General features: G+C 48.4%; 8 protein-coding genes across 8 annotated transcripts; 3 read left to right on the forward strand and 5 right to left on the reverse strand.

Annotated features, from left to right (window-relative positions):
• Positions 1 to 1,478: 1,478 nt before the first annotated feature.
• N7482_007176 (isopenicillin N synthase family dioxygenase) lies at positions 1,479 to 3,787 on the forward strand (the record flags this gene model as incomplete). The annotated part of the gene is made up of 7 exons (XM_056689301.1): positions 1,479 to 1,634; positions 1,706 to 1,813; positions 1,874 to 2,293; positions 2,352 to 2,488; positions 2,542 to 2,713; positions 2,769 to 2,794; positions 3,517 to 3,787. The coding sequence occupies 7 exons, from the start codon at positions 1,479 to 1,481 to the stop codon at positions 3,785 to 3,787; spliced, it is 1,290 nt and encodes a 429-aa protein (XP_056541730.1).
• Positions 3,788 to 3,847: 60 nt separating this feature from the next.
• Positions 3,848 to 4,630, forward strand: N7482_007177 (uncharacterized protein; the record flags this gene model as incomplete). The annotated part of the gene is made up of 2 exons (XM_056689302.1): positions 3,848 to 4,043; positions 4,161 to 4,630. 2 exons carry the CDS (start codon positions 3,848 to 3,850, stop codon positions 4,628 to 4,630), a joined length of 666 nt encoding a protein of 221 aa, XP_056541731.1.
• Positions 4,631 to 6,257: 1,627 nt separating this feature from the next.
• N7482_007178 (intradiol ring-cleavage dioxygenase) lies at positions 6,258 to 7,391 on the forward strand (the record flags this gene model as incomplete). The annotated part of the gene is made up of 1 exon (XM_056689303.1): positions 6,258 to 7,391. The coding sequence occupies one exon, from the start codon at positions 6,258 to 6,260 to the stop codon at positions 7,389 to 7,391; it is 1,134 nt and encodes a 377-aa protein (XP_056541732.1).
• A 1,222-nt stretch (positions 7,392 to 8,613) lies between these two features.
• Positions 8,614 to 10,296, reverse strand: N7482_007179 (uncharacterized protein; the record flags this gene model as incomplete). The annotated part of the gene is made up of 1 exon (XM_056689304.1): positions 8,614 to 10,296. The coding sequence occupies one exon, from the start codon at positions 10,294 to 10,296 to the stop codon at positions 8,614 to 8,616; it is 1,683 nt and encodes a 560-aa protein (XP_056541733.1).
• Positions 10,297 to 12,428: 2,132 nt separating this feature from the next.
• N7482_007180 (uncharacterized protein) lies at positions 12,429 to 12,626 on the reverse strand (the record flags this gene model as incomplete). Its single annotated transcript, XM_056689305.1, has 1 exon — positions 12,429 to 12,626. The coding sequence occupies one exon, from the start codon at positions 12,624 to 12,626 to the stop codon at positions 12,429 to 12,431; it is 198 nt and encodes a 65-aa protein (XP_056541734.1).
• Positions 12,627 to 15,231: 2,605 nt separating this feature from the next.
• Positions 15,232 to 17,322, reverse strand: N7482_007181 (uncharacterized protein; the record flags this gene model as incomplete). The annotated part of the gene is made up of 2 exons (XM_056689306.1): positions 15,232 to 17,139; positions 17,212 to 17,322. 2 exons carry the CDS (start codon positions 17,320 to 17,322, stop codon positions 15,232 to 15,234), a joined length of 2,019 nt encoding a protein of 672 aa, XP_056541735.1.
• Positions 17,323 to 18,964: 1,642 nt separating this feature from the next.
• N7482_007182 (uncharacterized protein) lies at positions 18,965 to 19,174 on the reverse strand (the record flags this gene model as incomplete). The annotated part of the gene is made up of 1 exon (XM_056689307.1): positions 18,965 to 19,174. One exon carries the CDS (start codon positions 19,172 to 19,174, stop codon positions 18,965 to 18,967), a length of 210 nt encoding a protein of 69 aa, XP_056541736.1.
• A 192-nt stretch (positions 19,175 to 19,366) lies between these two features.
• Positions 19,367 to 21,604, reverse strand: N7482_007183 (DUF4246 domain-containing protein; the record flags this gene model as incomplete). The annotated part of the gene is made up of 1 exon (XM_056689308.1): positions 19,367 to 21,604. One exon carries the CDS (start codon positions 21,602 to 21,604, stop codon positions 19,367 to 19,369), a length of 2,238 nt encoding a protein of 745 aa, XP_056541737.1.
• Between the last annotated feature and the right edge of the window lie 90 nt (positions 21,605 to 21,694).

Here is a 21,694-nt window from a genome sequence, read left to right on the forward strand (position 1 = left end):
TGGTTAAAGGATGATGAAGGATATGTCAAGAAGCAGGCTGTTCTCAACTGTCATCTGGTTTTGTGGGAAGGGTCTTTCCAGCCTTTCTTATAGTTTTGAGGATAAGACCGGGGCATGAGATTTGATTACTTGCGGCCAAGCAAGGCATACTGGGGCTGATGTCCAATTCAGTATCCAAGTAGCGGCTTAGCATTCTGGAATCCTGTATCCTTCTGCCTGGTCACTCGTATTCATATCTTGGCTGGAACAACGCGTGGATAGAACTTGTCTACATTGCAGAGTAGAAAGATGGTTAGGCGGGATGCCAAGCAAGTACAATGAGATTGGCCCCCTATAGCTCCCGATGCTAAACCCAAAGGGGATGATTCCGCGCCAACTGCATTTGGCCCCACAATCCATTCTTGGCGTATCTACGCCGAGATGTACATTCTTCTGCTTAATTTTAGATAAGATTTTATCTTGATGAAATATGGTTACAAAAGGAGGTTACAGGTCGGCTCAGAGTGATTTTACGGTCGGCTCAGCCCATAACGTGATGATAAGACCTTTGAAATATTTAAACTAATTAATAGGTAGTTTTGGCGTCCCTACACTAACTACTAATAATATTAAGTATACTAGGACAACTTCTAATAATCTAGTAGTAATAAGTAATAGTTTCTATATAGCGAGTTAGCTAATAACCTAAAAAGGGTCTAAAGAGTATATATTAATTTTGCGACCGAAAAATTATAACTAAAGGATATATTTACACTTAGCAATATTAGACCAAATTAGTTGCTAACAATGTGTTATAGTGTGTAAGAGGGTAATTTTTGAAACAGGGTCGGCTCAGGTCATATGGGGACGGAAAAACTTATGGATGAGCGCCGATAAAAAATGGGCTGAGCCGACATGTAGTCTCTTACAAAAGGTCTTATTCACAGAATGTGCTTCTATGTCCACGTCAACCTTGTTATTAGCAACTGGTTATGTGCAGCCTGTTCCCCAGACCACCTATGGTGGATCGTCGAGCTTCTAGTAGTTACTGAACTTACTGTAGAAGGCTTGTAAGGAGCCATAGTAGAACCACCGTCATCTAGCGCAAGAATGTGGATTATAACCTAAGGCTTCCCTCAAACCCATCAGAATATACCCAATCTCTTCGGACTATTTGAAGAGACCACTCCAGCCGCATACATCGAATGTCAATTAGCTGTGCAACAGAAAACCCCATGCTGATGTGAACAGTGTACAACATCTGTGAGCACGTTCCTGTAATTAGCCCCACCATTATCGGACCCAAAATGTTTCATCACTCACACCTAAAACCCGATAGTGGGATATTTCAATTCGTAATTGCGGAGATATGAGAGGTAGCACTGCGGGGAGATAAGATCGCCCCTCGGCCGCGCAAGAACATCACTGCCAAATCCCCGCCCGATAAGCCAACCCTGCAACCTCCATCCTCAACTCTCCTCACAGGCACCTCAAACATCATGAACCAGCAGACTAACTCTTCGCAGGCCGCAAATTGTGAGTGTATTCCTATTATTGACTTGTCGGACATAGACAGTCCACATTTCAAGGATCGCCGAAAGCTCGCACAAATAATCTACGATGCTTGCACCCAGGTTGGATTCTTCTACATTAAGGTATGCGGACATCATCTCCCAAGGCTTCATTGATAAGTGCCTCATGCTAAAATGGCATTCACTAAAATTAGAATCATGGGATTCCAGAGGCCATGGTGAGCGACATTCACCATGCAGCAGAGCTATTTTTCAGCCTCCCAGAAGAGGAAAAGATGAAGGTCTATATTGGAAACTCCCAGGTCATCATTATCGAGCATTCTGTGATACATGGAAGCTATTTGGTGCTGACTTCATTTTAGAAATTTCGTGGATACAGCCCCATAGGCGGCGAGAGATCTACAGGCACCGAGGATGATCCCGTAGCGGAGGAAGAGGCTGTGGGTGTTCTTTCAGAAGCATTTGATATTGGATACGAACTAGCCTTAGACTCTCAGAAGTTGAAATATGCTGTTCTACCTTCAGATACTTACGGACTCTATGGAGATAACCAATGGCCTAACGAGGAGACACTTGCCGGATTCTCGGAAACATATATCAAGTATTGCGGCAGCGTTCTCGATCTTTGTCGCAAGATGATGAAAATCTTTGCTCTTGCACTTGAGTTGCCGGAAACATTTTTTAATTCCAGCATCCAGACCCCAGGGGTGACTTCCAGAATGATCCATTATCCCGCCCAGCCAGCGAACGGTGAACCGCGAGAGGGACTTGGAGCTCACACCGTGAGTATATTTCAGATGTCTCTCTCTTAAATGGTACTTACGATTCTTCCCAATACAGGACTGGGAATGCTTTACGATTCTCTCTCAAGGAAGGGTGCCCGGCCTACAGGTTCTCAACTACAATGGAGAATGGATCTCAGCGCCTCCAATCCCAGGAACACTAGTGGTCAATATTGCCGACTGCTTGTCGACTTGGTAAGAAACAGTATATAGAAACAACCCCTGCTACATCTATCTGACCTGTAAAGGACAAACAAGAAATTCAAGTCAACAGTTCATCGCGTGACTAATCTGTCAGGGGAGGAACGCTATTCAATACCCTTTTTCTTTGGTGTTGACTATGATGCCACGGTGTCGGTCTTAGAAAAATATACATCGGACAGGGATCCACCATGCAGAGCACCTTTCAAAGCTGGTGATGTGGGTAATAAGCCCCGAAACTATCTCATACAGCCACTAACAACGACTGATTTAGTATATTCGTGAAAAGATGACAAGAGCGTATGTGGGCTATGAAGACCAAGGAATTTGAAAGGCCAAAATGGTAAATACGTTTTTTCTCAGCGTAGGCTTCAAGCCTGACAAATTTCCAAGCATCGGCTAGCTGCATATATTACCAAGTGGACTAGGTCAAACATTCTATATTAGCCCCAATGGCCCCCCTTTTTACACAGTCATCGGCACTGGACTTGATCAATTATTATAACTGACAGGACTAAAATATGAAAGTACTTATAGCCCATTATACTTTGATAGACCTTTACGTGGCTTTGCATACATAGGTCTTTAGGAGCTTCTAAAGAAACATGGCCAATCAATAGCATATATCTAAAGTAGCTATGAACCAGCGAAGGTCCATTAAAAGTATAGTTTAGATAAGAACTAAGGTATAGTTTAGGATAGTACCTACTAGTCCTAATTAGGGGCTATTATATATTTTAGTATAGCTAGGAGATACTATAACTTCTAGGGGAAACTATTTAGAATATCTTACCCTTACCTAGCTTCTTAACTCCTAACCTTTCTTTTCTTTACCTAACTCTCACTTCATCTTTACCTAACTCTTAACTCCTACCCTTCCTTATCTTTAACCCTACTAACTACCCTCTTACCTAACTACTTTTGTCTCTTTACTAGATATCTTCTAAAGGCTCTAACCTACTACTAAAGGGCTTAAGCTCTCTAATCACGAGCACTAAGCGTAACCTTACCCAACATATTAGGAGGAACAAGGATACAGCCCAAATAAAGGCCAACCTTGCCCAAGTTATGTCCTCCCAAGGCAAAGTACATCTCGCTAGATTGGCCTTTCTATGCCGATTCGAGGATGATACTACTGGTACAGCGGATGATATCGCTACAATGTCCTATCTTTTGAAGGACATTTTCAAGTTTAAGATCAAGATTCACTTGATCCAGAAATCCCTTGTCAATACGACCGTCCTACTTGCAGCATATGTCCCATTCATTGAACAGAACCATCACCCGAACTAAAACACGCTTTTTATCTTCTACTACGCTGGGCATGGAAGACCAGAGAATGGGAAATTGGTGATGACCTCTGGGGCCGCAAAAGTCGAGTGGCAACCTATTCATGAGCAGCTTCTCGGCTGCGATAACGACCTTTTCGAGAATATTGATATTCTTGTGATTCTCGATTGTTGTTTTGCGGGATTGGCATCGCGCACCGAATCCAGACGAACGCTGCAAATCCTATCAGCTTGCGCTGCAGATAGCAAAACTCGGGCCCGTGGGTATTAGAAGTCTTTTACCTAGCGCATTCATCAGGCCATTCATGCCTTGAAGAGCAATGGTATGCCGTGAGATTCCTTTGCCCTCAAGGTAATCGTTGCTAACCTGTATATAGGCCCTATCTCAGTCCCCGCGCTATTTCAATTTATCGAGGACCACAAGCCCAAGGAGGCACCACATAGCCTCCTGAAGACTCTCGGTGGCACAAGTACTATTGTCTTGATTCCGCAAAGCTCGCAGACCCAACGCTTGCTACCTACACTTCCTCCAAATATGCATACAAGGACCAGCGTGCTAGTCAAGCTAGTACTAGATGGCAAGCCTTCTGATATGGCGAGGCTATTCCAGTCTGCTATCAGTGACCTCCCAAGCCGTCTTCATGTGGAGGTCAAGGATGCATACGAAACCGATGCATCCGTTGGCTTCATTCTGGGCCTATCTTGGGAATCGCTTGCCCTCTGGGGGATGGTAGCAGACCTTGAAATCATTATGGTCACACTCGGCCCCTCACTTATCCATACCCTTGCTGAGGTTCAAGCTGCAGGCGAAAACTTACCACCCCGGGGTACGAAGGATCCAAAGTAATGGTTTAGAAAGAAGCAAGGGGAAGAAAGTTTCAGTTGAAGGGGATTGATATGTTTTCTACAGAGTTACAGGACTGCTAGTGTCTTTCAGTTATTATTAATCGAATAATGATATTTCTATCTTATAGGTTCTTGATTGAGGTGCCTCAGTCAGATAGATAGCTGCCCAAGTAAGCAGCTCTCGGAAAGTAAATCAGGGCGCTGAGAGTGATTACGAGATGATCACTCAGAGACACACTCATATCAACTCAGAGAGCATAAAGGGGCGCTCGAGGAGCGCTAAAACGGAAGAGGAAAGCCAAGACCTTGCATCGAATTTCAGGTACAGAGGCTGCGTCGCATATGCGGGTGCTTCTCATGAGCAGGAGATACACTAAGAAATTCCCGTCTATCCCGGTCTACCCACGGAACATTTATACTCAGGGTTCATCCAGAGATAAGTTTTTTACTCGGCGGAGTCAAAGTGCTCCGAAAATTGAGTATTCTTGGTTAGATACACTAGAAGGCTAACAATCCTGGCGGGCGAAGATAATTTCTTCTGTGCCGTATTTAGCCCACCAGTACCCAGCAAAAGGCTAGCATCAGGAAGATCACCCGTGCATACGATAAAAACGCTTCTACGCTCATTCATTATGATGCCAAGATATTTGCGTCGTTGGTGACGCGTCTGAAGCTTCCGTCACATGGCTGAGCTCCCGCCAAATCGCAAACCAGTCTAGAATTTCATCCGTGTCAAAAGTGACGCGCAATGATGCTTTGAAACGTACCTGCATCCCTGCAATATGCAGATTGGATAAAGGATTCCCGTACGCATGGCCGCGAGCACCGACGCGTAATTCTCTCATGGCTATTTGTCCGTTCCCAGCTTGGCGTCGAATCTAGAATTTTCAGTTCTATCTGTTACGTTCTATTTAAAAAGTTGGTAGACACAACTCGACAGAAGATCTCAGAAAGAAGACAAGAATGCATCACAATTGGAAAGAATACTGAGTGGCTATAAAGGTCCCCGGGAGCAAGCTATAGAAACAACCATCGAGGATGACTAGTGCGATAAATGATTATTCGGGGCATGCGCCTAGGCCCCGTTTTGCAAAGTTGGGCCTCGGCTTCTAGTCTAGCAGTGTCGATCATTTTGTATCATGTCCTTGGTCTCACGGGATGGCTGCAAATTACGCCCATCGCCATCCCTCAATGCCCACTAAGGGGCTTTCACACATAAACCAGTGGTAATATCTTTATCAAACCCGCAGCATAATAGGCATGGTCAAGCCCCGGGGGTGCGTGGCCATACTTTTAGCTTCCTTGGCAAGTGCTTGGCTTGTCTTGTCTTGGCGGTTGAGAATTCCCTGCCGGCCAATTGCAAGCCACAATTTACGCATCATCAGAAACCGGGGTATAGCGCCTGTCGTAGTCCTTGCAGACTATTTACGGGCTTGGAGGTGGTGTGGAGTGGCGGGCTTGTTTGAAGTTGTATACTTCATCGTCTCCCCGTCATATGAGCCAGTACAGCGGATATAAAAGGGGCTACTATGTCCTGACCTTGGTGAATATTCACAAAATCTTCTCAATCAAGCACCTCTCATACCCAAAGCTTTTTGTCCGCTCTTAGGAAGTCTCAAACTCTCATTATGCGATTCACTGCTCTTTGGAATGTCTGCCTTGTCGGCATGACAGTTCCCTTCGTATTTGCACACCCGGGCGAGCACGAGAAACGCGACGCCCGGGCTGAGATGATGAAGCGCGAATTCCGCCAGCATACTCGTCGAGGCCTGCAAAGATGTGCCAAGAGATTTGAGAGCACTGGACTCAATGCTCGTGCGGAGGCTCGTCGTCGCAGCCTCTATGATCTGCACCGCCGTCGTCTGAGAGCTCGTGATACTGATGATGTCCTGAACACCTCTCATCTGGTCAACGACTCAAGTATCACTGCCAACTCCTGCGCAGATTCGCTATTCAGTAGCAGCTCAACCTGTGTGTTGAACCCTGAGGGTGAAACTGGTCCTTACTACGTCAAGGGCGAGCTGGTCCGCTCCGATCTCCGTGAAGGGCAAGACGGCGTTCCGATTATCCTCGACATCCAGTTTGTCGATGTCAGCACCTGTGGGGCCATCGAAGGTCTGTACGCTGACATCTGGAACTGTAATGCCACCGGTGTTTATTCTGGTCTTGTCGCCGAGGGCAATGGCAACACTGCCGACACCTCCAACCTGAATGCTACTTTCTTGCGCGGCATACAGGCCACCGATAGCGACGGTGTGGTGTCCTTCAACAGCCTCTTTCCTGGTCACTACTCTGGACGTACAACTCACCACCATATGGTCGCTCACCTCAACGCCACTGTCCTGGCAAATGGGACCATCACTGGCGGCACTGTCCCACATATTGGCCAACTTTTCTGGGACCAGGATTTAATCTATGAGGTCGAAGCAACCTCTCCATACAGCACCAACACCGTCACGATCACCACAAATGCGGAGGACCGAGTCTTCTCCGACGAGACTGCGGGTTCCACGTCGGACCCGGTCTTGAGCTACGTGTGGCTGGGTGATGATCTTAGTGACGGCCTGCTGGGCTGGGCTACTGTTGCAGTTGACACGTCTGCTACCTACGACCCGAACTATAGCTTTGTATACACCTCTAGCGGTGGTGTTGCCGAGTCTGGCGGTGGCTCTTCCAGCTCCAGCTCTTCCGGCACTTCCGGCTCTCCCGGCTCGTCTAACTCGACTGGCCCTGCTGGGGCTAGTGGTACGCCCCCTGCCTAGAGTACAATCAAAAGATTGACGCAAAAGAGGCCAGTCCAACCGAGAGATTGATGGCATGAAGGCCTTGATTTACCGTAGGAGATATGCTACTGTGAGATCATCCAAGTGCTACGTACCTACGGAGTACAATCCAACTCTGCTGCGTACATATTGGTTTTCATGTTGTGTTTGTCATTCAATTCTTTGTCACTACTTAAACTATGAGGCTACCGTTACGTTCGTCAATTTAGCAGCTTCTGGTTTCCACCCTCGGGTAGTAGTTCTGTGCCTCTTGTAGCAATTGCCCACCGCTGAGTTTTACTTGAACGAGCCACTTCTGCTCACGCGTACGGAGTACTTTGTCCCCAAATGTAGTATTTTGGTCTTGCAGCCATTCTATCACACGGGCTATGCACCACGGATGTCTAACGAGTGAGAGAAGAAAGGAATTGAGCCAGTCCACAAGCGGATTCAGGACCAGAATCCACACAGGCGACGGGCTGGGGCGGTCGCTCTGCCTCAGCTCCACACGTACTTTCCGAGTGGAATTCCGCTGTGTAGAAACTTTGAATTGGCCATGCTTGGCCTATCACTCTGTTGCTTGTATTTTTGCTTGTCTGTTGTGTAGTGAGCCTTAGCAGCCATGCCTACCCACCACCCGAGAGGGAGTAGGATAGAAAATCATGACCTCTGACCAAGAATCAGAAAAAGAGCGCCTTCAATGGGTCACCACACCTGAAGGCTGTCAGCATTGGGAATATCGACATGGGGAAGTTTGAATGGGAATTTCGTGCAGATCGAAACAAGAGCTCCGCGATAGTCACCTATGCCACTTGCATTGCAGCAAGGAAAATACGAGAAAACGAACATGTTTTATCAGTTTGAACATGCGTATGGACACCCTGGCAGCCCTGGCATGAGGCTGTGATTGTTCGCGGAGTGGACACGGGCTTCCTTGCTAGTGGGCTACTGTATATTTTGATTATTTGAAAGGAAAACGAACGTAGGGCTTAAGAATGTGTTCATTACTCACGTGTTCCAGAAGCACATCAGAGATTACTTGGATATTCTTTAATAAATTCCAGGAAATAGGTGATATCTTTTGTTAATCGGCTTCAATGGATTCAGTAATGACTAGTAATACAATGTCCGAACGAAAGGGCTTGAGGTAAAAGATAGTTTGCAAAATCCACTTCAGAGGGAAAGAAAATCAGCCCAAACGGCTTCTGGCACCACATTATGCTTAGTACCACAGGGCCTTGTTCCAGTAGATGGTCCCGGCATTCGCAAGGTCATCCTTCATGGTATACATGGTGCTGTTGAAGACGAGCTCGGTAGCATTGCTACCATACTTAGGCCAGTAGAGCTTGTCGCTGGCCCACTTTGTGTTAGGGTTGCCAGTAAGGACAAATGAAAGCAGATACTTTTGCATCTTGCGCTGCGTGAGGGAAACAATATTAGCCTGGGCTCCAGAAGTCCCGCGACGGGGTGGGGCAGGAATAAAACGAACAGCAACCGTAGAGCTGACAGAAGAAGTGCTGCTAATAGCAACTCCTGCACCGGAAGACGAGGAACTGGAGCTGGAGCTGGAAGAGAGAGAATACGTGCTATACCCTGCATGGAATATGTCTGTGAGCTTTTGATCTTGCATCGAGAGGAGAATTGGATTCTTACAGTAGTAACTCTGGTCGGTGCCGTGAGTGGCCGACTCAAGGGCAACCATGGCGTTCCAGGTGTTGTTATTCAGGGCACGAGTGAGAGCATAGTTATGGGCAGTCAGGTCAAACGATTGCCGCATGTCCGCGAAGCGGTAACCCGGGCTGGTGTAGTCGGACTCGGGATAAAGATCCATAATCTCCTCGACAACATCGTCGGTGATACCGGGGAAGAAGACGCGGAGCTCGCTTTCGACATCTGCGGTAGTGTTGACGCCGGAGGTTGGCGAGCCGTTGTTCTCATGCTGTTCGTGGGTAATCACCAGAGGACCAGACCAGTTGAACCGACCCTGGTAGAGCTGTGACTCGTATGTGTCGGCAACAAAGTCACCATCAACACGAGGCTGGAATTGGTAGCCGTAAGCATCATAGACATCGGTGGCGGCGTCGGTCAGGTTAGCGAAGGCAACGTTGCGCATGCAACTCAAATCCCCACCACTGCAACCAACAGCAGTAGAAACGTTCTGCCAGAACATTTCGCCCTGGTGGTGACCGGCACCCGGCACGAAGCCAGGAGAGGTAATGTAGGCCTTGTTGAAGAGTTGCTCGTTGTGGCCACCATAGCGAGTGATCTGGAAGAGGGGCATACTGGCACCAGCAGAGAACCCAAATGCAGTGACGTCGTCCGGGTTTCCACCGAAGTTGCTGATGTATTTCTTCACCCACTTGTAGGCATGCTCAACATCATACAGTGCAACGTTATCAGTAGCACCCTGGTGGGTTGCAGTCACCGAGTTGGCAATACCGGTGATGCCAAGACGATAGTTGAAGGAGACAAAGACGAAGTCCTTAGACAAGTCGAAAAGACCCTCGGGGGTATTTTCCGACTTGGAACCGCCAGTAAACCCACCGCCGTAGGTCCAGACCATGACTGGCAGCTTCTTGCCTTTGGAGTTGGCCGGTGCCCACACGTCCATGTATAGGCAGTCCTCTTCAGAGGAACAGTCGACGTCGGCAGAGGCGTAGGTCGTGCCATTGTTGATGCCGGATTCCTTGGATGGCCACTGAGGCTTAGCAAATCGCAAGCTGCCGGTAGGGACCGCGGCAAAACGAATGTTTTGGTACTTATAGTACCCAAGGGTCTCGTTGCCAGCAACCGCCTCAACGGTGGTATAGTCGAGAGTCACCGTCGGTTTAGTGGCACTTCGCGCAGCCGGAACTGCCGAGACGAGAGAGGCTGCAAGAGGCAGCAAGATAGTAAAGAAATGCATTGCGGCTCGGGAGGAGACCGTATCGAAGCGAATGAATGTCTTGAGCCGTGAGTCACCTCAAGATGAAGCATTGTTCTATAAGTAACCCCTGCTGTCATTGTACAGCCCTATACTCGTCGTAATGGCCGTGACGCGGCATAACGCGGCACGCCAGATCCAAGACATTAGTAGAATAAGGTCTCCCGGCGCGATCCGCTCTGGAGGAATTTTGAGGCGGGATCGACGCCTGCCAAGAAGGCTGAAGACTCAAATATATGACCGCCGATGCGTCACAATTCGCAGAAGCCATTAAGAGTTGGTCGGGAGCCACACGATCTAAACCCAAATATCCACATAATCTGATGTGGAGCTTGGAAAATCTAGCGGCCTGGCCACCATGGTAACGTACTCCGGTTCGAGCTAACGGAAATAGGGTTTTGCGCGTCCTCCAGGCATAGCCACCGCTTATTTTAGATCAGAAACTGCGGAGACCCCAAACGATCCATGCTTTTAGGGGTTATTTCGGGCAATATCCGTGCCTTCGCCCACCCACACCGCTTCGCTAGTGGGTGCGCCCGGTGTTACCGTCATCCCTGTTTTACCGTCACATTTTGATGAAAACCATCGATATTTCAACACATTAGCTAATTATTAATAAAAAAAAACTCTCCCTGTCGCGTCGCAGCCTCCTCAGCCTCAGCTACCTTACGAATAGCTTCCTCAGGCCTCTGTGTAGGTTTGTAGCTATAGACCTTTTCGAACTGTCTGGCTAGCTTCCTCTCCTCCACAGCTATATCTTTCGCCTTCCTAGCCTGAATTGATCGATTTGCATTATTAACTTTCAATACACCTAACTGGCTAAGCGGCTTAACCTGTCGCCTAGTCAATTGACGTCGTAGGGGTGCCTACGCAGCTCTGATTCGCTGGATTATATCCTGGGTCATATAAAGCTCTTTAAGCTTCTCTCGCTGGTGGTCGAAGATCTTAGTAATATCTCGCTGTATCTTTAGCAATAACGTATTAAGATATTTAGTTATCTTTATCTAGTTCTTTAGGAGTGCTTTAATTAATTTTAGTAGGGTAATTTTAACACTAGACGACGAGAGGGCGGTTAGTAGTAGTAGTAGTGATGGTATATAGAAACTATACGACCGAAGATTAGACTGAAGCTCAGGGATTTCTATCTAATTCGATAGATTCGCTACGATCTGATTACTATTAACCGGCTAAATACCTCGATCTTTAAAGGATTCGCGGATGATTCGTTAGGTAAACGCCCTTAATCGTATAGGGCTAATAATTCGGAGGAATTCTGATTTCCTATAGGGCTGGCTACCCTAAAACAATAGCTTATTATTTATACGTCGAAATTACTGTTTATAATTTAAAAAGGGCTTACTATCTAGTAGCTAGCAGAGATGTATCGAATAGGGTAAGAAGCCGAATAGTATAATATCATAAGCCTCGCATTTTTATATAAATTCGAGGGTAAGATACGAACTATAACCGTCGAATATTAGATAGCGCTTTTCCCCCTTCTTAACGCGGCTATTAGTTAATTTAATAAACGAATTTAGCTAGGTAATAGCTAAATCATCGGAAACCTAGCTATTCAGTGATATAGCAGTGATAGTGTTTCGTAGGAGATTATCGCTGCCATTAAACCAACACTCTATAAAAACGCCACTTTTAAATATAAATAGCGGGTCTATCTACTAGCTATCGGCGGCGATACACTCGATAGCAGTAATAGTCTCGCCTCGCTTAGATTTAGTAAGGTTAGGGTAAGATGATTTATAACCAAGGACGTTTCGCGATTGCCCTTGACCTAGTTAGAAGCCGTATTCATCGAAGTTATATACTAATCGTGTAGAGATATTATAGAGTAGAATCGTAAGCTAGTTATACTAATACTAAAGAAACCCTACGTCTTTAGCTTAAATTCGCCTTAGTTCCTTAGTCTTCTGCTTCACCGGTACTAGATTGATATATATAGGGATACGTACTATGAAGCTATACGCCTAATTCTTGCCGACCTGTCTATCCTAGCCTACGCGCCTAAGCGCCTGATTTGCCTACGTCTCTATAACCTACGCGTTGGGGGGGAGGTTCTAGTTGTATATTTGGTATATCTAGGCTACTAAGGCTCTCTCTTAATAGCTTGTAAGGGCGTTTCTGCGTGATTCGGTAGGTGTAGTAGGCGTTATTGCCTTTTTAACGCGGTCGGAGAGGGTAGTGCGAGATACGTCGAATTCACGCGTAATCTTAGCGATATTTGGTTTCTTTTGGGCTAGAGCGATTTTGATAGCCTCGGCTAGGCGAGCTTCGTCGAAATTGTCCTTTTTAGGCATGTTGTGTGGTTGAAATAGCTGATGGTAGGCGAGGCGATAGAAAATGACGGTAAAACAGGGATGACGGTAACACCGGGCGCACCCACTAGCGAAAGCGGTGGGTGCGCGGAGGCACGGATACCTCTGTGATGGTGACGAAGATCATAATATCCGTCCCTTCCTGACGCGCATACGGAGTACTCCGTCCAGATTGGTCAAGAATCGGACTTCGCCAGGATGCCTCGTCAGAGGGGCCAATTAAGCTGCTTATTCGAAGGATCTTGTGGAGTCGCTATCCGTTTTAGGGCTTAGCGGTTGAATTCATACCCGCGGGCACCCTCCAGTGCCCCAAGCAACAGGGTATTTTTCATTCAAGGAACATCGTCCTCTGGCAAAGAAGCAAGCCGCTAGGCTTCTACTAGAGTGCATGGCGCTATTTATTGCTAACGGCATTGTTTGCGAGTTTTACAATTCTGTTTTACGCTACTCACACACAGCATATGCAACGTGAGCCTTGACATACTCTTGATCAAAATGAACCGAATCCCTTTCAAGAGCTAAAATAAGCTATCAAAAAGATTCACTAGATTTTCGCCATCGGACTTTATAGATAGTGTGGTCCTAATGATACTTTTGAGGAGATGGTTGTTCCCTCTCGTTCTCCAGGTCAAATTCAACTAATCTTCCTAGCATCCGAAGATCGGAACTGATCATATCCTAAAATCTGAAGATTGGTACGGAGCACTTCTCCGGTGTCAAAAATTGCTTCCTTTCCTGTATAGTTGAGAGACATCTTACGCAACTTCTGCAAGGTTGCAAGTCAATTTTTCTGGTCAATCGTTGCCCAGCCGGTTTACGAAAGTGAAATTCCCAGCGGGCGCCCCATTAATATGAAGCAGCCGGCGTAGTGCGTATCATTTGAACGGAGATTCTCTCATCGCCCGCCCCCTATTACGGCAAGGGGATGGAGTGCATAGCCGTCGTCCACGGGAGCACACCTCATCGCGATTCCTCCTTTTCGATCTAAGCCGCAGCACTGGTTCTTGTTCACAAGAAAGATTGGTTGGTGACAAACCTCATTGCGCAGTCTCATAACCCTCTTTATAAACTATAAACTTGACCATCGGGTTGGCTGCCATCCGTGCTGAAGGCCACATGACCATAATCCCCAGGCTCTCTACCCCACGCACCTGCCGGTGGGACGAGCAGATTGATATGATTTTGATTTCCCACCAATCAAGACTCGAAACGAAAGGAGATCAAATTTCCCAATCATATTCTGATCATATAACATCGTTCGCAACCGAGTCAGTAAACAATAGTGGGATCATCCTGTTTATCCATTTGGCTGACCGGCGACTAGGAGTTATTAGCTCCAACCAGGAATTCGAAATATTCGAACAGCCTTGGGCTTGCGCATCACAGAGCTCTTACAATCCTGGCTCGCTGAAGAAACTGCTATCAAACACCAAGAACCAAAATGAACCGACACGGACTCCTTCATCCCGACCAACCTACGCTCACAAAGTCCTTGCCCTCAGACATGGTGTAGCTCAAAAGAAAGTGGAGGACTTTTGACGAGGCAAATCGCCCGGGATATGTCGGTGAACAAATGTCCGTGTACGAAGCTATGCTTGAGCTGGTGCATGAGCCTGGACCCTTATCGAAGGTGTAGTGGGTCAATTTGATGACCGCGCTTGCTAGGGATGGCGCCACTGCTTTTCATTCAGTACACGGGAATTTTACAACTATGTGTCAACTCTCTTAGATGAGATTGACTGCAAGATCCTGGAGATACCGGAGAGATTATCGAAACTATGTCAATTAGTTTCCTTGCTTCCCAAGCCATCGATCCCATCAGATGTCTGTCTACACAATATTAGACTATCAAGCGGAAGGCTCGTTTGGCGAGACCTATCTTAGTAGCTAAAAATGTTAGGTTTGCGTAGGAAAGACGGAACATCAGTAGGCTCGGTTAAAACGGACACGCTGGTGTGCTGCCAACTGGCATTATTGGCATTCAATTGACCAGATATGGACAAAGGCTTTCTCGGTCCTGTACAAAAAACCGACACAGGCCCAGCTATCAAAATGGGAATAAATTACATTAGAACCCATCCCACCATCTAGAAGCGCACGACTCCCGCGATAATCAATTCCTGAAGGAAAAAATAAATCCGAAAAGCCGATCACAAAAACCAGCCTCGGGACCCCACAAACTCCGTTTATCGCGAAATGTATGACGGACAAGCTGCTGTATCGTGGCTTATTGACAGAAGGGAAATGCCAGGCAGAAAAGACGAAGAGCTGCATGGAAAGGAAGCACTTGATTGCGTCCTCAAAAGATCTGGAACAGAACAAGCAATGAGCATGCCAGCATGCCGCGGAATACCCATGACCTCTGTTAGTGGCTTAGATTTCTTGGGAATCCAGTGCCCAGATCTCCCAGTGCTGCAGTACTTCCCAGCCGACTCGCCGCATACGGCGCCTGTAGACGTATCCATCGTTCGTGACAACTGGCGGGAAGTGGCCACAGTTTGCCAGCTTCGTATCGCGGTAAGGGTATTGGGAGTTCGGCAGCGCCTCGCTGGCCAACGAGCTTGGTTGGGAGTTGGCGTCGCTATCATCATCCCTTGTGCGCTTTCCAAGTGTGGAAAGGGGGAATGTTGGCGGTGGGGGCGGTAGAAGATGCGGCAGGGGATTTGGACGGGGTGGCAGCAGGCCGGGTTGGTGAATGTGAGCCCGTTTGGGTATGGCCATTGAGTCCCATGGTAGGTCTGAGGTGCTCGTGTCCACCTCCTGCTGAGGGGTCAACGGCAGAAGCAGGTGATTGGGTCTCGGAATCCGATCGGGTGGGGATGCGATCTTTGAAGAGGCCTCGCAGCTCAAAAGCTTTCCAGCCCATGCCCACGATCTTGACATTTCCAAAGATCTGGTGGTCGGCCAGATCATAGCTCATCATCTGGATAAGGTATTCGTCATCCATATCCACTATGTCTGAGAGGCTGCGTGCATTAAGGATCGTGTTCTCTATTTCCTTGGGAAAGTGGTACCTATTCGTTTTTGCAGCTAGGCTTGGGTTCGACGCCGAAGGGGGGATCAACGCGTTGCATTGTGCGTCTCCAGGGTGAGTGCTCGATGCTGAGGGCGGAGCATTGGTGGTTGTGCCGCTCTGCGGTCCGGGAGAGCCCGCAGGGATGAGGAGTCGGAGTGCGACCAATTTGCGGAGGAACGGGACCAGCATTCCGAGAGTTTCCATGCTGGAGAATTCGGTCGCGAGAGCTAATTGCTCCAAGTTGGGGCAGCTATGGACGAGGCGGGCAATCATGGATGTGGAGAGGGGCCACTTTGAGCAGAGGAGCAGATGGCGCAAGCTTGCGCCGTGGTTGGTGGTAATGTTCGCAAGATAACTATCTCGCATGCTCAGGGCAGCATTCAGCTGGCTGGTTGGGGAGGCCATAGCAGTTGGTGAGTTCGCTGTCGTCCCATTGGCCGCTGGGTAATCTGATACAGGGGGTGTAAATGCAGAAGAGGCAGGGCCCACGCCCGGTCGCGGGGAGTTGAAGTAGTCGGGTGAATCGGCAGACACATTCACGAAGTATAGCCGCTCCAGGCCCTTGAAATTTCCTAGAAACTCCGAGTTCCGTTTTGATATCGCATCCATCCTCATAGACTTAATTTTGAGTTTGATATGTGGAACAGCAGTGGGCCAGCTGTTGTCGACAAAACTGTTCATCAAACCGATAGTATCGGTCCCGCTCAGAAAGGTCACGTCCTCAACGGTGGTCGGGTCGAATGAAATATCGAACTCTTTGCTGTGGAAGGCGTACAAATTCTGGAAGGAGAGCTTTTTGACAGAGAGGGGCTGTTTCGCCGCGATGCATTTCCTGAAATAATCGTGCAGGGATATGCTGGGCTCTTGCGCAATTCGCATGCGGGGCGACCAATGCAGCTTGAGCTCGCGCAGCTTTTTGCTCTTCAAGAGGATTGTCGCAATGTCATCGGGGTAGCAGAGAGGATCGATGTGGGTGATCTTCAAGGAGCGGAGGTTTGGCATGCCTGGGAGAATAAACGTCGGTTGGGGGTGGCGGGTGGAGGGGAATCGAATCGTCAACGAGCTTAGTCGGGGCAGCTGCGTTAATCCAGTATATACTGTTTCGAGCATCTTGGTGTTGAGCTCCCAGCTGAAGCTTTCGAGGTTTGTCATGCGATCCACGGCTGCGCGCGCCGCAATGTTCAACAGCATGGACGAGTCCGGCACCCGTCCGACTTGCGCATGCTCCTCGATGTCGGTCTCCTTCCAGTCGCCGCGCAATGTGATTGACCGCACCAGTGTCGCGTATGGCCTCGTAATCACTGCGTTGAGGCCCATCGTAAACGGACTGGCGCTTCCGCTGCCTTCGGGCTGCTCGCCGCGATAGCGGATTTTATCGTACGAGGTGAGGGTCAAGCTGCGGTAGAGCTGGGGCAGCGCCATGTAGTTGAGGACGCGACATGTTCGGCATAGTCGCGCGATGTCCCCGGTATCCTCGACCTACCAGGTTCACAAGTTAGTAACACGATCTTGGCCAGCTGTACAGGCCGGGGAAGGAGGCAAGGTGCGGACATTTAACACGATCTGGGCGATCAGGTGGAGCGGCAGCAGCATCAGTGAGGCACCGCCAGGCTGATCAGCCGCGATGCTGGCATCGAACATGTTCCGATTGACAGCCGCCATGATGCGACCTCTGGAATGCGGCACAGCATCGACTGTGGGGTGGGTGGAAATTGTCGAAGGAGAAGCAGTATGGGGTAGGCCCGGAGCAAAAAGTTCCCGAGTGCAAGACCGCGCCCCACTTGAACCATCGGATGATCGAATTAGACACTCGAGAGGCCTGTGCGAGATGCCTGGCTAAGGTTCATACAAACTACTCATACCACCGATCGCCTATGACCAGTGTTTTGAGTGTCCTCTGACACGATGATGGATATTTCAACACCAAACATTACCCATAAAATGCGGAATTCGAGGGCCTCCAGTCCGTATCGAAGCCTCTAGAAAGGCGCTGCGAAACTATGCCTGCAGACTGGAGGTAGATGGGGGCGGTGGCTAACTCCCGATGGGACCAGCACGCCCAGTAGGATGGACATGTATTATACATGTTGACTGCCATTCGATATTCGATATCGAACATCTGACATATCTCGATGCTTTTTGTGTTCCGGTTGGTCTGCTGTGCCACCCCACAGTATCCACACTTCCATCTCCTCTCTCTCTATACATCCGGGGGTCTTCGTATAACGAAAGCTCGATCCATGGCCTCTCGTGGATATAAAAGCGGGACTGGCTTGATGGCTGGGTCAACTACTATGCAGCTATATGCACAGGATTATGTCCGCCGGGTGGGGCTTTTCTGTCTGGGCTGCTCATGCTCAGTGATCTGGTCAGTGCGGTCATGTGATTGGTCAGTGACCAATCATGGATAGTCAGCGATGGCTGGTTAATCAGTGCTTGTCGATAACGCGCTTCTCGCCTACGGGGAACACCCAACCAAAATCGCGTCCTCCCCACTGACACGTCTTCTTCCACTACACACTATGCCACGAAACGTGTCGAAATCGTGTCAAAATTGCGGGGGGAGAGGGCAGGGCCTTACTCGCAATATAGGCTATAATAATGGTCAATTTACGTCTCTTCTCACAGAAGCAACGCGTTATAAAATATCGGATACTACCATGCATGCGCGTATTCTGCTACGTCTAAAGCTCACTATTACCTAAAATTATCTTCCACCGAAGAGGCTTCGCTACTACGACATATAATTAGTAAAGATATGCGAGGTCCCGCGTCTAGACCTTCTGCTACTCGAGATATAGCTAATATTATCCTCGCGGCTCGCGGTGAAATACCCCGCCTACTTCTTTAAATAGCACTAATTAAATCAACTATATTGCTTTTTTCTTTCGCTATCAAATCTTGACCTAACCGATAGGCTTCTACTCTAACAAGTAGTTTACCTGTTACAATGATTATATAGTCGTATAATTAAAGATCGTCGAACAGTTTGATTTCCTCGAAGTATATCTATCGGTTCAGAAGAAAAGTATTCAAAATCGATACTACCGGGCTGGAATAACTTCGTAGCTATAGAACTATTATAACCGACCTGAATTGTATGCCTACTAAGCTAAATATTAATATATTTATTAGACCGAATACCCTGACAACTACTACTACTACTAGATTAACTATTAAGCGATTCTGGTATTGAAGTACTGCAAAGTCCTACTTAACTGAAGCGATCTATCTATCCTATTAATCAAAAGAGATCGACTAATAGGCTACTTAGCCCCATAAGTCCCCCTTTGCCAAAGCACCATCAAGCTCCGAGAATGACTGACTTTCTGTCCAGCAGATCTGCATGAACAACATGCTCGCCCAGTATTCCGCCTTCGGCTGGTCCTCCCCCAACCCAGCCTGCCTCTGCCGCAATATCAATTTCGGCCACGAAACTAGGGACTGCTCCAACGGCGCCTGTGGAGCCGCGGTCCAGCGCCGTCATCGCCTTTGGCTCATCCTCCTGCTCCATTGCCACTGCTGAGACCACTTTCCCAGCCACTGCTACTCCAACTGTTACTCCAACTGTTACCGGTATTGCAGCTCTGCCGTTGCCCAGATGGACCAGAACATAAGGCTTTCGGATATAATTTCTATGTAACTACATATCTATATATATATATTGTGGGAGTACGCCCTTGACAAAGGCCAAATAATTCGTTGGTTAACAGAAGAAAAATGTCCCCATCCTATCATATCTCGCATACTGCATCCAAGCACGCTCCTTCTCCATCTCCCTTCTATGATCCTCTGCCTCTTCCTTGCGGAAGCATCTCTCATTCCCCTTCCCTTCACCGTCTTTCTCCTTCCAATCCGCCTGCTGCGGTGGCACATTCCTCGTAGAACAGATTCGATAATTCGGATCCACCAGCATCAGCGTTACCCACCGATGATGCCCTGGCTGTGTGGGATCTTCCAACCGGAACGGCTCTCGTCGGCTCTCCATGATGTTGGGGAAAGTTAGCAGCCGTCCTTGTGGGAGAGCCACTTTGCCGATATCTAGCATAGGCAATGCAAAGTCGTGATGGTCTCCACACATCTGATATGGATCGAAGCCAAAGACTTCGGATATGGCTTCTACCTCACCCCACTTGTATATCCGATGAGCTGGTTCCTTGTACCTATTCCGATTCTGCTTGTCTTGATAGAGATATGGTCCGTAATGGAAGAAACCTTCGCCAACTTCAGTCTCCTGTCGAAAGGACATGTGGCTTTTGGTAACGTTATGCACGTCGTATGCCAATATGGCAATCGCAACAATGTGCTCGTTCTTCTGCCCAGCAAGCTCCCACGTGCTTCCAGCATATTCTGGGTTCTCGGGGCTCAGTGAAACGCCTTGAATGCGCGTGATCACTTGAAGACCTTGGCATTGAAATTCGTCTTGCAGACAAACCGTGTAAGGCTCATGTGGAGTCCTGAGAGGTGTGGCGTTGGGATTTATCGGTCTATCGGTAACCATGTCAACTACTGCTCTCCCACCGTGGGTACCGTGCTTCCACTGATCGTAGGAAAAAGCCGAGCCTGGTTCCGGGTGTTTGTATTGCAGGAGTCGTCTGATTTTTTGACTGAGTAGCAGACGCGCGTTTTGCTCCCATCCTTCGGGCAGTACTATGGGCGCACCCAAGCCAGGCTCTGGGCGCTCGAGATATTCTTTTGCCTTAATCCATTGGTCAGGGGTTGGCTCAGGCAACGGCTCAAGGCCCTCCATGTCTGAAAGCCCTGAGAGCCTCCTCTGGGCCTCCTTTAGACGCAGCTTGTATTCCATCTTGGTTCTCTTGTCCGCATCCTTTGGGGGCTTTTCTTGCTTGATGGCCTCGACATCAGCTAGCTTATCCAAGTACGTCTTGAGCCGGCTTCGCCGACCAGTCTCGAATAATGGAGTCCATTCCGGAGCCTCGTTTTCCCACTCAACGCCGTAAGTGATTATTCGACAAGGTACTCGTCCTCGCTGTTTCCTGGAATTGCCAGGCGGCGCCCAGCCATTGGGAAGCCTTGTGCCAGGTTCTTCCCACTCTGTCTGCCCCTTGATGAGGCAATCATTCCATGGCTCGATTGACAGCGATATGATCTTTTCCAGGCTTTCATAGAGAGATGTATGAGTAGGGCTGAGGCCATTGACGTACGAGGTAAGCCGCACGTCGGTACTCGCAGATTTTGTAAACTCGACTTCGCTCGGGAGCCACTGAAAGTTGTATGACCAGAAGTATGCCTGTTTGCTTTCGTATTCCTCCTCTTGGAAAGCATAGTGCCAAGGCTCATGTCTCCCACTACTCATACGCTCTTGCACTCTTTCCGACCCAACTCTTTTGTCTGCATGTTCTGGTGCTCTCTCTTCTGCGGACTTGGGACTGCTCACAACATCACCTTGACGCGCGACTTGAGTCAGGACCGGACTCTTCCCCCAGACCAACGGATACAATGATGGATCAACATATGTGTAGACGCCATCCTGTCTGTGTCCTTCATGTTGTGCAAGCACTGACTCAAGTCCTGACCGAAATTTGGCGCAAAGCCCTTGGGAGACTAGCGTATCCGACTTGCAAACGCATGACCCAGTGTCCAGGACGCGAAAATACCCATTGTCCTTCAAGTAAGCTCCTTTGTCGCGTAGCTCGGCCACGCACCACTCCCATGCCTTTTCGCTCATGCAGGGTGTCGAACCAAGAATTTCGTCCCGCCATCGATCCACTGTATATTGGTTGAAAATGTCCATGTCCCAATTCGGTCTGTCAGTCAATTCGTTCATGACGGCGACCATCGTGCGTTCGCGCTGGGTGATTGCAGGGACTTGCTTCCACTCTTTGATGCCGTGCGCGAACCGTCGTGAAATGGGAAGCTCCTCCTCTAGAGGAATATCTCCAAAGCCAGGGACGCGCAACGGACCCGCGCCTTTGTTTTCCATTGACGGTACCGACATGCTGGGCAAAATTTTGCATTTAAACCTCCGAGGAAAGGAAATGTAGAGTTGCGTGCGATGAAGCTGCAGTAAAGA

Source organism: Penicillium canariense (assembly GCF_028826845.1).
Source record: "Penicillium canariense strain IBT 26290 chromosome Unknown utg000004l_segment0_segment0, whole genome shotgun sequence".
NCBI classification, from domain to species: Eukaryota; Fungi; Ascomycota; class Eurotiomycetes; order Eurotiales; family Aspergillaceae; genus Penicillium; species Penicillium canariense.